This window comes from Microcebus murinus, chromosome 7 (genome assembly GCF_040939455.1).
Source record: "Microcebus murinus isolate Inina chromosome 7, M.murinus_Inina_mat1.0, whole genome shotgun sequence".
NCBI classification, from domain to species: domain Eukaryota; kingdom Metazoa; phylum Chordata; class Mammalia; order Primates; family Cheirogaleidae; genus Microcebus; species Microcebus murinus.
In genome coordinates, this window is record NC_134110.1 from 83645847 (window position 1) to 83662034 (window position 16188).

Genomic DNA, 16188 nt, shown 5'->3' on the forward strand with positions numbered 1-16188 from the left:
CATAAAGTTGGGCCTGAATATTACTCAGTGGATACTGCTCTTAGTTACTTACTTAAAGCAGAAGAGGTTTGAGGAAGCAAGTTTTAGGTAACATGATCTTCAATTCTGTCATCAGTTAGACTAGTGCAGATGGTCTGCATGTATACACATGGCAAGTGGCTTAATCCCAAAGTTAGTTCATAGGTACGATACCTGGACTCTCACCAACCAGACTACAGACACACACATGCTGGGCCTCATTTTAGACTCTAAATTGGAAGTTGTCTCCTTGCCTAAGGAAAAAACTCTTGAGGGAGCATTCAAGCAACTATATAAGTTATTCAACCAAACTAACTACTATAATTACAATTTGTAAAATGGGTTAGGTAAGAATCTCTCAACCACAGTTTAAATTATGTAGAAAACTCCACCACCAGTCATATACCACATAGATGCAGACTGAGTTACAATTAGACACTTGGGTTTTTCTGAGTTCAATATCATTGCTGCTATCATCATTAAAACAGCCCATGAATAACAACAATGAAAAGCAGATTACAGAAGGTTTTGGGTGAGATCTAAGAATGTCCCATAAATACTGGTGTTAAAAAGAGAAAGAGAATACAAATGAGAACCTACCGGGGGTTTCTTCATTTCTTCTTTGCAATTCAGTTTCAACCTGATCCAAGACCTTCTCCAACTCATCAAGAATTTTCTTCAAATATTTGACATTGTCATGATCAAGCAGCTTTGACTAATTAATGACAAAAAAAAAAAAACCTAAATAGGTTATTTATATCTGTAAAAAAAAAAATTCTAGATACAGGAAAGTAGATATAAACTCTTATAGAGTTGGGGGCTATTTTAGACAATGGGAAGAAACAGAATAACTTTGTTAAAGCAAGAGCAAAGTGGGGGGGAAAGAGCCCAGCTGTGGAAATTCCCCAGGAGCAGACACTCCTCGCTGGCAGCCTCTGTGAGCCAGATGACCAGATAGGACAAAGAGTGGGAGGGACACAAAGGGCCATCTGTCATGCCCAACTTAAGAACGGATGTTCAGCAGCCCGAAATGAGTAACTGAAAGGTGGGGGGCGGGGAGGATGAGGAAGGAGTCTGAGCACAGTGAGTTAAAGAACAAGTGGACAGCCAGGATAGTGACCGAGTGTGCAGGCGTTTCTTCCAGGAGTTTGTTTAGCTAAGGTAGCATAAAGGAAGATAAGAATTTGGAAGAGTGTTGGGAGTATTAGTGTTTGCTCTATCTGTTTTTTCTAAGGCAGAGTCTTGTTCTGTCGTCCCACCCCGGTATGGTGCAGTGGTGTCATCATAGCCCATGGCAACCTCAAAATCCTGGGCTCAAGTGATCCTCTTGCCTCAGCCTCCTGAGTAGCTGGGACTATAGGTACACACCATCACATCTGGCTGATTTTTTCTATTTTTGGTAGAGATGGAGTCTCACTCTTGCTCAGGTTGGTATCAAACTCCTGACCTCATGTGATCATCCCACCTTGAGCTCCTAGAGTGCTAGGATTACAGGCGTGAGCCACTGCTCCCAGCCTGTTTGCTACATTTTTAACATAGGAGAAGTTTGTATGCATTCTTGGGCTCTGTGGAAGGATCAACAAAGAAAGGCTGACTATAACTGGTATTCTTCAGGGGGCAGAGCAAGTCAACGCCACACGTGGAGGGCTTAGGTCTAGCAAGGCCTGAAAGTTGTGGATACCTGCAATGACAGATTCCTACAACGTTATATTACTTGCTATTATATTTTATAACTTTCTCTGTAAGCAGCATGATCAATATCTGCTTTTTAAGCACTTTTCATCAAGTTTGAATATCGAATCTAATAAAGAAAGTTCCCTCTAAAAGCAGAACATAAGCCAAAGGTAACATGTGCTGGCGACTTGCAATAGCCAACAGAAGATCTTCTCTGAATAGTGGTACTTCACAAAAAGGAGAACATTTAGCATGAGCATTGTGTGTCAACTAAGGACAACTGGGCCACTTACTTTAAGTCGTTTCTGTTTTGCAATGTATGCCTCTTGTAAATCCGGGTTTTCTTCAGCAAGTTTCTTCAGTTCAGATTCTGTGTTACCAATTTGGCCTGATGATGAAAACAATTTTGAAATAGAAAATTATTTTCTCCCTTCTACACCAGAAAGTAGGAGAAGTGGGGAAACTTGATGACACGAGCATGAGCTCTGGGCTCATGCCCTGCCTCTGCCTAGGACTTCGCCTATCTATGTCTCAGTTTCCTCATCTTATAGTTCAAAGGGAACTACAAGAGTATCTTGTATCACGCAGGGTGAGGATTAAATGAGAAGCTCTGTGGGGGCTTTCAAGTTTTCTATAATGAACTCCCATATGAAAGGAAGGAAAAAGCCTTAGTTTTTAAAAAAACTGCCTACAGCTGATAGAGGTGCAGTCAGAACACTTGTTTCAAATCATATAATGAATATTAATGAAGAGGAGGAGGATGGGGAAGAGCAGGGCAAGAGGGAGGCAGAGAAGAGAAGGGAGAGGAGGAGGGAGAGGAGAAAAAGAAAGGGGTGAAAAGGAAGGACACCATCTGGGCCAGCTCCTCACACAATGAAACAACGATTAAGGACCAGAAACGTGAACTCAGTTGCCCATCACCCAGGCAGATACCATCTTTTCAGATTTCTGGTTCTTGTGTCCATAGTGACATGTTACATTCTTTAGTTTTCAATAAGCCACTCCTCTGAGTTTTACCCTAGCTTGGCCCTCAACGCCAAGAGCTGACAAACCGGGTCCTATAGACAATAAATGTCCAGCTGAGCAGCAAATGCACAGATTTATCTGACTGGTTCACGGATTGATCTATAACATGCAGGTCCATGCAGCAAACTCAGCATCTCTATTCCCAATCTTCTCCTAATGACCGTGAGACAAACCAGGTCTCGAAAATGAATAAAAAGAAACTTCAGACAAAATTCCAGGTCTTTAAGACTTTTACATACTGCGGATCCTTGTGGTTGCATAAGCTGGGATCATGGAATCCACAGTTAGCTCAGGATGTAAAATGCAGCCATGAGTATAGGCATCCATTGGCAAGGAGTCAAGCAGCTCTCGGTAATGTTGTACCCGTGGGTAATACATGCTTCCTTTATCAGGCATTAACCTGGGTGTTCTTTCTAAAATGCACAAAAAAAGTAATTGAAGAAAAAGTTACAAATGACTTGTTATATCCAAGAGTAAAATCAAAAACATTAAGCCGTCACCATTAACATTTTCAACATATCATGACATTCACAAGATGATGTCTCCCCAGCCCAGACATTCAAAATTTGCAATGGCCTGACATATAAGACCAGATCCCAAACCATGATCACACTGGTATTCTCTCACTTCTCCACCTTGCAAACTGCTACTCAATCCTCAAGGTCCAGTTATTTAAGCCACTGCTTTCATGAAGCAGTGACCTGACCTCCTACAACTGCCAACATCTTACTGGCTCAGGCATGCCTTCCTCTATGTACCCATAGCACATTGTGCATACTCTATAGCCCTACCACACTGTAATTCATTGTTTGTATCTTTTTGCCCCATGAACATCTTTAGCGAAAGGAACCTAGGATCTAGGGTCTATCACAGTTCCTCACACACTTTAAGCCCTCAATAACGGTTGGTTAAGTGAATAAAGTGACTTATCATGGGAAGATAATCATGGGCCATTCTTTTCTAGATGCCAACCACCACCAAGAGTAATCTTGCTGATACCAAGTGAATGTGAAATGGCAATCTGTATAGAATGGGAAAGGCCTTTTTTCAAATACCACATTGCACTTTCCCCAGTAATTTCTAAAAATTTATCTCCAGAAAGTGGATTCTATAAAAATGCTCACTTGCTAGTTAAAATCCCCAGTGCCTATGTTATATATAATGTTATATAATGCCTGACAAACAGTAGGCATTTAATAAATTATAACTAATGATATATTCCCAAATTTCTAGTTATTATAGAATACTTGAGGTAGAGAAGCACTGCAGTAGTTAATGAGTACACTGAGCTGTAGAGGCTGACAAGTTCTCCCAAGATCCCACAGATAATTAGAGGCAGAACATGAACTAAAAGCATTTGATTCCTAATGTAATGCTCTGTTTTATTACACCATCATAGCATCTTCAAAGGGCTTATATTTCAGAGGCCATCCAAAAACAATAAAAGTGAAAGATGCAACCCAAAGGTCAGGGCTATGTTCTTTCAGGTTCATTTCCTACCATTGGCTCTCAAACTGCCCCTGAAAAATGCCAGCTAGCTTATTCCAACCAGTGAATAAAACAGCATTAACTTTCTTTATTCATTTATCTCTTAGTTTGAGTCACTTAATTTAGAATCCTCTTGACCATCTCTTGTTCATAAATGTTGACAATCCAGAGTTGGATGCCATCAACAGGACATTTCAGGCAAGATCTCATAATGCCAGACCAAGCAGAAGAAGCTTTTAAGCTAGCAAGCTATTTCTGACTCCCTAAGAAGAAAGAAGATGGATTACTTCTCAAACCAGTGGGCAAATGTCTAATTCCCCGCGTGAGAGTCCAATTCTGAAGGCTGCATTAGAATAACCAAGAATGAAGCCTCAGCTACATATTGTTTCCCAACAAAATTTACTCAACTAAACCACACTTTATTGCTGTCCCTGTGTGGAAAGGAGGCAGGTAAGTCACCTATGCGTGTGGAAGGTAGCCTCTAAACAACACATATCCAACAGCACCTCAGATCCACTTTTCAGGACCTCAATATATCACCAGGCCCCCAACCAATGCAAGGTAAACAATAGACTGGAAACCTTGAATTCTAAGAAGCTCTTAACCTTTCATGTGCCACTGACCTCTTCTCAAAATTGCAATGTTCCTAAATGCATAAAATGTAAGACACTGTGTTGCAAAGGAAATTGATATTAAAATATAGTTATCAAAATAATTTTAAATTATAAAATAATAATATGCATGCATCTTTATTAACATATTATCAAGATCTAACAGCAGGTCTAATAACTACCATAATTTCAAAGTACTAAGATATCTATAATAACTTAATATGCTATGAACATATCTGTGATCTCTATTGGTATCAAAATCACAGTCACTCCTAATATTGCTATAGATTATGCCTACATTGGTAATGGAAGGAAATGATAAATTTATGTTAGAAATTAGTGAACATAAAGATGCAACTATTCCCCATCAAAGATCTCAAATCTCCTGAATTCTATTCATAAACACCTAGGGGGCAACAGTTCTCAAAGTGTGATCTGAGGATCCCTGGGCTTCCCCAAGATACTTTAAGAGGATTCACAAAGTGAAAGCTATTTTTATAGCAATATTGAGATGTGAATTGCTTTTTCACTCTTATTCTTTCTCAAGTGTACAGCAGAACTTTCCAGAGGCTACAGGAAATATGATAACTTCTTCACTCTGCCAGCTAATGAGATTTGTGCTTTAGTATTCTGTTGTTTTAAATTTTTCTCAGGTTTAAATTCTAAATGGTAAATATTGACAGCTATAAACAAAACACATAAACAAAAGCTCTTGGCATCCTCAACAATTTTTAACACAAAGGGGTCCTGAGACCAAAAAATTTCAAGAACCACTGCTTTAGGGATTCAAGAAACTCAGGTTAATAATGATAACTGGTACATTTTCAAATGTTTCCTAAATGGTCAAATTTATGGCTACTGAATCTGGCTGCTTCCTGGTGCCAGGTTCTGGGGCTTTTCTCCAGCAGACCATGAGAGCAAGAAAAACAATGTCTAACTGCTTTCTGGAGAAGTTCCATCTGGCCAAGCCCGAATTCTTCAAAGGAGGACAAATGTTTAAATTCATGAAAATAATTTTCTCCTATTCAGTGTGCCATTGCTATCTAACTATTTCTTGAAGTACTTTATTATCTAGAGCACAAGACACCCACTGAACCCAGGTTCTCTTCCTATCATACTCTCTCTCCTTGCACATGTCAAAGATACACTGTCCAGTGTCACATAGGCACTGCGTTGCCACCCTCCTCCTCACACCAGAGCACAACAGTGTCCATTGTCCCTGGAAATAGAGTTTTTCAAATGACAATTGGGAATTTCCTTTGAATTATACGTGAAATCTTCCCACTCAATCCCATTCTATTTTATGTTCTAATCCTACCATACAGCATCTTTATCATAATACTCTAAATAAGAATCTTTTCTCAGTAATCTACCTCCATCAGGGCTGGGGATGCAATATAAGATATGCAAGGGAGGGACAGGGAATCGTGGAATTTAAGAAGCAGGCAATGAAAGGAGGTACCACCATTGGAGAATGGAATTACAATAGTGGATGCCAGGCTTAGTGACTAAGCTATTAATAGGAGAATAAATAAAAATAAATAAGTTGGCATAAGACTTGACTTCCTAGAAGAACTGAGTAGGGGACAAAGAAGGTCTTATATTACATATAAATTTAGGAAGCAAATTAGAAACAGGCAGACAGGCATAATTCAGAAAGAGGTGATAAACAATTGTAGGAGGAAAAAAAAAACAATTGCAGGAGAAACCAAAATAACAAAAAAAAAAAAAAATCAAAAACAATAAAAGCATTCTTCAGCCAGTTAATGGAGACAAACAGTCCCATACAATCTCAAGTTCCTGTATTGCTGAGTAAAATAACAACAGCTCTAAGCCATTTAAAAAAATATCGTGTTTGGTTTTACCAAGAGCAAAAAGTTAAAAAAAAAAATTAGGGGCCCAAAGGCATAAACTTCCATTATTATACTAAATTCACTAATCTGGTTTCTCATATTTCCTAGTAACGGCAGACAAGGGAGGCATTATTATGTCTTGTTTTCAAAAAAGACTCCCCCAGGTCTATTTGAATAACTTTCAAGTCTCCCTTATTAGCTCAATGAAAACAGATTAGACTCTATTGCTCGCTGTAGCCCTTTGCTATTTAATTTACTTAGATTGCATAGTGATGGCAATTAGTATATGAGACAATATGCACAATTTAGCTAAACAATATTGTACCCTTCAACTAGTTACACACTAGTCTACTAAAAAAAAATAATAAAGGTAAACAATTAAGACCTGAAGCAAAAGATATGGTTACACAATGACTGCAATTTAAAGCTGTCATAACTTTGGAACTAGAAAGATCAAATCTAAATACAGATGACGGGGAAAAAAGCCTGGTATCACATTATAAAAGTTCACTGTATGCATTCAGGATTTTCTGAGACACAAATTTGTGCATTATTTAAATAAATGTTATACATTATACATTAAATGTTTGACTGCTTCTAATTGGTATTATATTTGAGACTTTGAGACTTTTAACAAAAACATTGCAATGAGGGGGGCAAAAACTCCTTTATTGACAGTTTGTTCCAATTGTTGTATACACATAATATAGAACTAGGGCCTCTGCATTTTAATGCCCCCACTTATCTGCTGAAACTGTACAAATCACAAAGAATTTTTTAAATGTTACTTTTTAAAGCAATTTTTTTTTTTGAGACAGTCTCCCTCTGTTGCCTAGGCTAGAGTGCCATGGCAGCATAGCTCACAGCAACCTCAAACTCCTGGGCTCAAGCAATCCTCCTGCCTCAGCCTCCCGAGTAGCTGAGACTACAGGCACACACCACCATGCCTGGCTAATTGTTTCTATTTTTAGTAGAGACAGGGTCTCACTCTTACTCAGACTGGTCTCAAACTCCTGATCCTCCCGCCTTGGCCTTCCAGATTGCTAGGATTACAGGTATGAGTCACCGCACCTGGCCAAAGCAACTTTTGTTGGCACCATCATTAGTTTTAAAGACTCATTTCTTTTCCTTACCATATACCATATGGTATATTTTCTCCATACTTTATGCTAATTTGAAATTTCAGTAGTTGTGCTAAAAGGCATATAAAATTATTCAACTATATACACAGCCTTTTATTGATGAACATAAAGTTATTCTATAAATCTTAACACTAATTGGGAATTACTTAAAAACATAAGTATTTTTAATGTAATAGTGACTTCAGAATTAATGTTCTGTTTAAAATGGTATTTTTAAATTTCAATATATATTGACAAAATTGTATCTATAAAATAAATTTCTATGTCCTAATCAGACTTATATGTGATTTTAACAGCATACCAGAATAATTTATTCCCACACCAAATTCTATTTCCTAAAAATACTTTAAATGATATACATAGACACAAGACATGGACATGGTTTTTTAGAGAACTGTTATATATTAAATTACCAAAATTCATTATTCCCCATATGTCATCCTTGATTGCAGGTTACCACCGAGTTATTTGGTAGTAACAAATAAACGTTCCAGTATTTTATAGTTATTTCATACCATATTTTTGATTATCTAGTAATCAAATTAAACTTTATTGAAAGAGTTTATGAATAGCACAAGAAATAGCTAAATTTTTTGGCATTTAAAATTTGTAAATATAGCTCCCCTCGCAGACAACCAGAATAAATAGTCAAGCTCCTTTTTTGAAAGGGGGGAAGGAAAGAAGAAATAGCTAAATTTTAAAATCTTCATTAATGTGTGTATTCAGTTTGTCATATCCACTGTTACTGAGTTTGCCTAGTTTGCTTACGATCATATCTCATCTGGCCTAATCAATTGCTTGCTATAATATAACTATTCTTTATTACATGGCCAGATTGAAAAAGTTATCATATATATAAGGGTTTATAAAACTGAATAGTAATAATAAAACTGAATAATAATAATTCAGTTTATAAAACTAAATAGTAACAATAGCATATGCATACATTAAGGACATAGAAATATCAAATGCATAGAAAGAAATTGTCTTTGTAAATTATCAAGTTTCTAATGCTTTGGGATCTTTGAAATATCTTTGAAGTATCCCAGGACCTAATTAATACCCAATAAATGGTTTACTGGAAGAATGAACAAAGAAATAGCTCTTGGCCAGCCCTTACTTGGGTAGCTGAGTACTTTTAAATTCCTGCTTTGACCCAAATTTTGCCCTCAGGAGTATCATTCATGTCTACACCATTCTTCCACATGACTGCTTTCCAAAAAAAACATCAAACATAGCCATTATCCAACTTATATATTCACTATTTCAGGCTAAGACTTGAAAAGGATTCCCTTGGCTTTCAAATTTCTCCCCCAAAACTACCAATTATTTAATGGATTATCCCAAAAGTATAAGGATGTAAATATGTAAATACTGATATACAAAAAGCTTGAGAAAGGTTAAGGAATGTTTCCAGGTCAGTGAGCCATCATTTTTAGTATTATCCCCAGCTGATAAACAACCGGGGTAGATAACAGAGATACCAGTTCACTACATTCTGTTCTTTAGACAAATGGCTACACTTAATTAAAGTTTCCTATCATGATCATGAGCAACTATACACCTCATGAAATCCATCCACTTATTATCATTCTAACTTGCCAATATCCCTCAAAGTTCCATCCACAACTGGACAACATGCCAAATGTTCCAACCAGCTCACAACGCAGAGGGTTACGACTCACCATGATCTAGACAGAACCTATAATTTTCCAACAACCTGACATCACACTAGCCTTTTGTTTTATAATTGGCAATGTACTATCGACCCCCATCCTTCCTTAATGCAGCTGATTTTTAAGAACAAAATTCCCATATTGCATTTAGTCTTGTTAAACTTTATCTTCATTATTTTTCCATTTTATATGCTAGTCATCATCTTAACTATCCCAGTTTTCTGTCATTCACAAATATAACAGTACTTCTTTTACATCTCTATTCAAGTCATTTATACAATAGTTAGGCTCAAGTCAGAGAACAAAAGCCTACAGAAGCCTACAAGGTATCCCTGTCCAGGCTGAAATCTACTTCAATAATTCGTTCATTTTAATCATTCCAATTATTTATTAAGTACTTATTAAGGACCATTTGCTGCACAAGGCATTGGGGATACAGTTTTTAATAAGATAGACGCTTTCTCTGACCTCATGATACAGCGCTGTACAAGTTGATTCAAATATTTAAAATAAAGTATGATAAAAATTGTTATAAGTAAAGCAAGAAAGAGTCTATACCTGGAGGGGCAACTTGGTATAAGAAATCTGTAAATGAATATTCTTCACTATGGTAGCTTATTCACTGCAAATGTGCATTCCTATCATCTAGCCATATTTGCTCCTTTATTCTACAAGGTATGTTATGTGAAATAATTTCAAATGCTCTACTTAAATCAAGATAAACTATATCTAGAACCATGCCTGGCACATAAAGCACATTTTTTAAAAAAGTGTTAATGACATTCTCCAGTAATGTAAAACTTGAGCTGGTTCCCTTTACTGAGCTATTCAAAAATTTAAAATACATATTTTAAAAAACTTTTGACAATCTATTCTAGAATTTTGCCAGATTTAAAATCAGTAATTTATAGTAGAGCTTAAAGACGAATTTATAGCAGTATCCTCACACTTTAATGGACATATGAATCACCTGGGGCTTTTGTTAAAACACAGATTCTAACTCAATAGATTTGCAGTGAGGTCTAAGACTGCATTTCTCACAAACTCCCAGGTGATGCCAGTGCTTCTGGAGGATGGAGCATACTTTAAATAGCAAGGATTGGTTGAATTCACCTTCCTGTCTTTGGCGCTGAGATGACAATTAGCTATCTCTTGTCTGGCTCTTTCCCTACTCCCTCAAGAGTTCTTAAAGATTAAAATAAACTAGCTTAATTATAAATATGATAACTTTTTTATTTCAATACTCTGAACTAGCATTGATTTATATAATTATTATTCTCGTGCTGTCTTCATATCTATCATAAATTTTAGGATCCTTTTTCTTAATCTTTTTTAATCCTTTCCTATTGAATGACTACTCTCCTGAAATAAGAGTTGGTTGGACTTGTTTTATCTATGCAACTAATACATTCTGCCTCACCTAGTCCAAAAGGCAGAGAAATCTAGTAACCAAAGATAACTCAGCACTTCGTGGCATCATCAGACTAAAAGCTAGGACTCTTGATTGCTTACTTATCATAAAAGCTCAACCAAAATTAGAATCCGTAGTTTTCATATTTCCATTCTATCATTTAGTCTGCAGTGCCTTCACCTCTATTAAATAAATAATAATCAAAAGAACAACTTAGTATTTCCCTTGTCTGGTTATTTGAACATAACTTAGAAGGATGCAATGTATTTGAATTTTGTGATTATTATATAGTAAAAGCAAAATGGAAAGCCTAAAAAAAATTTTAAAGCCTAATATCACTAACATTACTATATTATAAATAATCATATTTTATATCACTGGATTTCTTAGAAGAAAAACAGTATAAGGAGAAAGTAGAAAGGAGCAGGAGGCAGAGAAGGAAGGGAAGGGAAATGATGATATTAGAAGTTGTACTTCAGGTGGGGGGAGGGGATGGGTATATACATACATAATGAGTGTGAAGTGCACCAACTGGGGGATAGACACGCTTGAAGCTTTGACTTGAGGGAAGCAGGGCAATATACGTAACCTTAACATTTGTACCCCCATAATATGCTGAAAAAAATAAATTAAAAAAAGAAGCTGTACTTCAACATGCTACCAACGATTTAAATGATTTTCCATTTATCATACCTTTCTAAAGTTTTGATCATTTAAAATAGAATACTTACACAATTGTTATTTTTTGCTTATATTACTTATAATCACTTCTTCCAAAAAATATACATTACTATTAACAGACTTATCCATTTCCAAAAAGCTCAAGATTGAGAAAATTTGTTTTAAATCACAATTTAAAAATTGTTTTAAATTAGTCACCATTTTTGGTACAGTCTCTACCATAAAAACTTACAAGGGGTAGTAAGTAATGGTGAAGAGAAAGTAGTTCATCAAACTCTGGTTTTGACCAAGGCTATCATTAATCAAAATCTCCAATCACAGTCCTAGGCAGCTAACACTGGGATTAATAATAGGGGTAGACTATTCTTAATCTAATTCCCTGGGCTTCCCCCCAGTCACCCCATTTAGATCCCATACCTATTTTCCTTGTAAGTACCTCACACATTTTTTGTTCCTAGAATTTCCTTTCTCAGCTTCCTGTAATTTGGGGCTACATTCTCGTTTCATTCAACCCAATAAACATGAACATAACTGGTGGCAGATGAAAAAATAACTAGATCTCATGCAGCTTCTTTTTAGAAGAGCACTTAGCTAAAACCTTGGAGCCCCATGTTCTGCTTTCAGCTCTGCTGAAGATGATCAGCTGTGTAATCTTGGGCAAAGCATTGAAGCTACAGTTCACCTCAAAGAATTGTTATCAGTAACAAGCAAGACAATGTGTAAGTGGCAAAGACTATGGGAGTCATGTGGTGTAGTATGAAGGCTTTGAAGACAAAAAGGTTACCATAAAATAGTTATATTACTTTGAGCAACCCTCTGTTTCTTTCCTCACATACAAAATGGGAATAACTAGTCTACAATGCCTAGTTCAGTTCTTTTGAAGACTGAATAGAAATTATAAAACATCTAGCACATAACAAGCTGTCCATAAATTATTATTTAAAAGAACTAAACAAATTTAAGCCTTATAATTCCTTAGTAAACATATGCAATTCAAACTATTCAGAAGTAACTGGGGCAAAGAACTCAAAGTATACTAACCTTCTCTTCTCCCTTGTCTACAATTTATTCCTTTTTTCTTCTTATTGTTGCTAAGATGAAACCATTTGGTAGATTAGATGAAATTGATTGTCATGGTATACATTTAGAACCAATATTATGAATTTTACTTTAAGGCTAATGGATCACCAATACAAATGACACACTTGAAGGGTTTTTGCAAGTGAATTTAAAAGGCAAGTTTCAACATCAACATTTGTACTTTACATAAAATTCTTTTAATGGAGTTATGCTGGCTTATATAAAATTTGTTATTGACTTATTTTATATTTGTGTGCTTATGGAAATGGAAAAAGTATTCAATCACTAAGTCACCATCATGAAACGAGAGAGAGAGAGAAAGAAAACGAGAGAGTGAGAGAGAGAAAGAAAGTGAGAGAGAGACAGTGAAAAAGTGATAGAGAAAGGGAACAAATATTTGTGTTGAAAGTAAGTCCAAAAAATCACAAATAGCCTTAACATTACCATCCAGGAAAGTCTGTTCAAGATAATCAATGATCTGAGTTGCCTCACAAATTATGTTTTCCCCGTGGATAAGGACAGGCACTTCTCCAGTTGAGTTCAAACGCATAAACCAAGGCTCATTGTGTTCACTCAGGGGCAGACTTACATCATGTTCCTCGCACTTCAATGCCTTTTCAGCAATTACCAAGCGCACCTGGAAGAGTTCAAACCGGTTACTACAACACAGGTAAGCACTCAATTAAATGACTTCCCTGGATATGCTAAGCAGCCTTTCTGGTCTTCCGTGATTATTAACATTATCAACGGCCTTTCTAATGATTCCTATTCCTGGAATTAACAAGTGGGATATACTCTCGCGTCTCATCCTTACAAATGAGAGAAGAAAACAAAATAAGTCCATGAAAATGATTCTGGCCATATTCATTATATAGTCGCCCTCCTCCTCACCACTGTTCTTTGTATCCTAAACCTCATTATGCGTCCTCCCCAGATAAGAACCCGAAACACAGGTATGCCAGGCCTTGCTGAAGAAGAGTGAATCCGAGAAAGCATAAAAGAAGTGACTGCAGATTATGCGGGGACACGAACTGCGCTTTCTTCTGCCTTGCTCCTCAAGGCCCAGAGGGCAAGACCCCCAGGCCAATTACTGAAAGTGATGCTTTTTCGGTCGCATTTCATGAGTGACAGTGCCTGAGTCACAGCCTTCCATCTCACCCGGATTCCCCCCGCTCCCCACCGAGGAGCATCCCTCCCCTCGAGGGAGCGCCCGCTTGGGTCAGGACTCCCGAGCTGGTCTCTGGGTGGGCGGGCGTCCCGGGCGGGACCCAACAGGGAGCTGTCCCGGTGCTGAAACCCGACCCGCGCCGTCCTCCGCAGCCGAGGCCTCTACCTTTTGAGAGCTGAAGGAATGCGTCCAGTGGTACAGAATGAGCTTAACCTCCGCCTCGGGCTTGCCCTCTGCCATCAAGGGCGCGCCCCCTCTCTGCTCTTCCTGCCTACGAGCCATTTCGGGGTGCGTGAGTAAAGGAAGGGCTTTCTCCCACACACACATACACTGCCCCGCAAAGCGTCTTCAGGTTTTCCACGAAGCCTCCCCCGGCCGGGAAGACGCACAGGCCGCCGGGAAGTGTAGTTCCGGCGGCGAGAAAGCTGCGCGGCGGCCGGGTGCGCAAAGACGCGCGAGTCTGCGCGCCGGAAGGAAGCCCCGGAGCGCGGGGGTCACGTGGGAGATGCAATTGCACTTTGTTTTAGGGGGGGAAATCTAAAATGTGAGTCCCTGGTTATTAAAGCGAGGAAGGAAAAATGGCAACAGCAAATTTCTTATCGGTTTGGAAATTACGAGGGGATAAAAGCACCCAATTCCCAAGATACTTAGGTTTCCTCTTGGAGCGCCTGTTCCTTTGGTGGAAGGGAAGTTCCGGTCAATAAAGCAACAGGAAAAGGATCTATGAGTTTTCATTAGAAGATGCTTCTATGGAGTCATGCAAAAAAAAAAAAAAAAACCACTCATAAACTAATTAACAATGGCTCTATAAAATAGCCTAGTTATTAAACACAAAAATTTTAGGTTAGTACTACCTGGGTTCATGCCCTGGTTTTTCTATTTTCTCCATTTTTGGAGTGGAAATAACAATTTTATTTCCCTCATAAAGTTTATGTGCAACTTGAATAAGTAATAAAATATTAAACACTCAAAACAGCCAGCATGATGTAGGCACTCAATATTATTCCCAGGTTCAGTTGCCTTATAAACATTCTCTTTATAGCCATCCTCAGAATCATAATCTTATATGAGTCTAGTTATTATTGTACATTTCTTAAAATTTGGCATCATAGTAAATTGACAAAAATTTCTCTTTCGGTAAATACATATAAATATGACCATGAAATAAGTGCCTATATAATTTATTCACCAAATATTTATGGAACACTCACAATGTTCCAGGCATTGTGCTGGGTCCTGGGAATACAAAGACATGTTAAGACCTGATACCTACCACCAGAGATACAAGTCTGGTGTCAGAGATGAGAAAGCAAATAGACAACCACAATAAAGATGAGAACTGTCTTAGGATGAACACAGGGTACCATAAGAAAGGGGGGCAGGCAGCCAACCCAGGTCAGAAAAGGGCCCCCAGGAAGAGATGGAACTTTCTGAGGTTTTTCCTCCCCCTTGCAGCACTTCATCTGTTGTTCTTTATAATTGTTTTATAATTTTTAAAGATTTTATGTCTTTTTATATCCCTCAGTTAATGCAAATGCTACAGCAAAAGTGAACCCTTCCCCAAATGTGCTCTATCGGTTCACTCTTAATAGTAGAAGGAGAAAGAGTAAACCTTTGAATGAGACAGAGTAGGGTTTAAATTCTAGCTCTACCCCTAACTTGACCTCTCTTAAGCTTTTACTTCATCATGTGTAAAATATGGATGTGTAAAGATATATGCCAACCCAGAATGCTGTAGGAATTCAATGAGAGAATGTATATAAGCACATACAGGACACTGCCTGGAATGTAGCCATTGTTAAAGACATATGTGTAAAAGCCCCTCCACTGAAATTAAGAGGCCTTGAATTTTTTACAACAACCTATAGAATCCTCTTTTCTTATCCCTCTTCAGCATAAATTCTTTTTTAATTCTCCAGCTCCAGATTTCCATAGATACTATATAGTCTCTTTTTCCTTAATTTACTAAATCACCTCAATATTTGAATAAACTCAATATTAAAGGTAGGCCATCTGTCTATAGCAGCTGAAAAGGTCTTGACAATAAAGCCCTGGTACATTAAACACCGAATGCTTTATCCATCACATCTTACCAGCAGCAAAGCCATATAGTAAATATTACATGAACTGATCACTGTGTGGGTGTTTAATACCAAGCATTCATATATGTCATTGGGAATGTAAACATACAGAACTTCTAAAGGCAAATTTATCAATTGCATCAAAAACCTTGAAAATGGGCATAATTTCTAACCTAGTAATTCCTCTATTTGTACTTTAAGGAAATAATTGTGGCAAATTCTGACACTTGATCCTAAAAACCCGTTTCCCCTTTCTTCCATGGTAATAGAAATTTTAGC

General features: G+C 37.5%; 1 protein-coding gene across 3 annotated transcripts in view; it reads right to left on the reverse strand.

The window, feature by feature from the left end:
- The window catches only part of GDAP1 (ganglioside induced differentiation associated protein 1), a 30583-nt gene extending 16353 nt beyond the window's left edge, over nucleotides 1-14230 (reverse strand). The window contains exons 1-5 of one of the 3 annotated variants that reach the window (XM_076005208.1): nucleotides 13994-14229; nucleotides 13250-13297; nucleotides 2958-3131; nucleotides 1986-2080; nucleotides 619-733 (exon numbers count right to left, since the gene is read on the reverse strand). In XM_076005208.1, the coding sequence (XP_075861323.1) occupies nucleotides 619-733; nucleotides 1986-2080; nucleotides 2958-3114 (367 nt within the window). In that variant the 5' untranslated portion in view covers nucleotides 3115-3131; nucleotides 13250-13297; nucleotides 13994-14229. Of the gene's footprint in view, nucleotides 1-618; nucleotides 734-1985; nucleotides 2081-2957; nucleotides 3132-13104; nucleotides 13298-13993 lie in introns of all 3 variants that reach the window. The other 2 variants (XM_012735352.3, XM_012735351.3) reach the window with 2 other exon arrangements.
- Between the last annotated feature and the right edge of the window lie 1958 nt (nucleotides 14231-16188).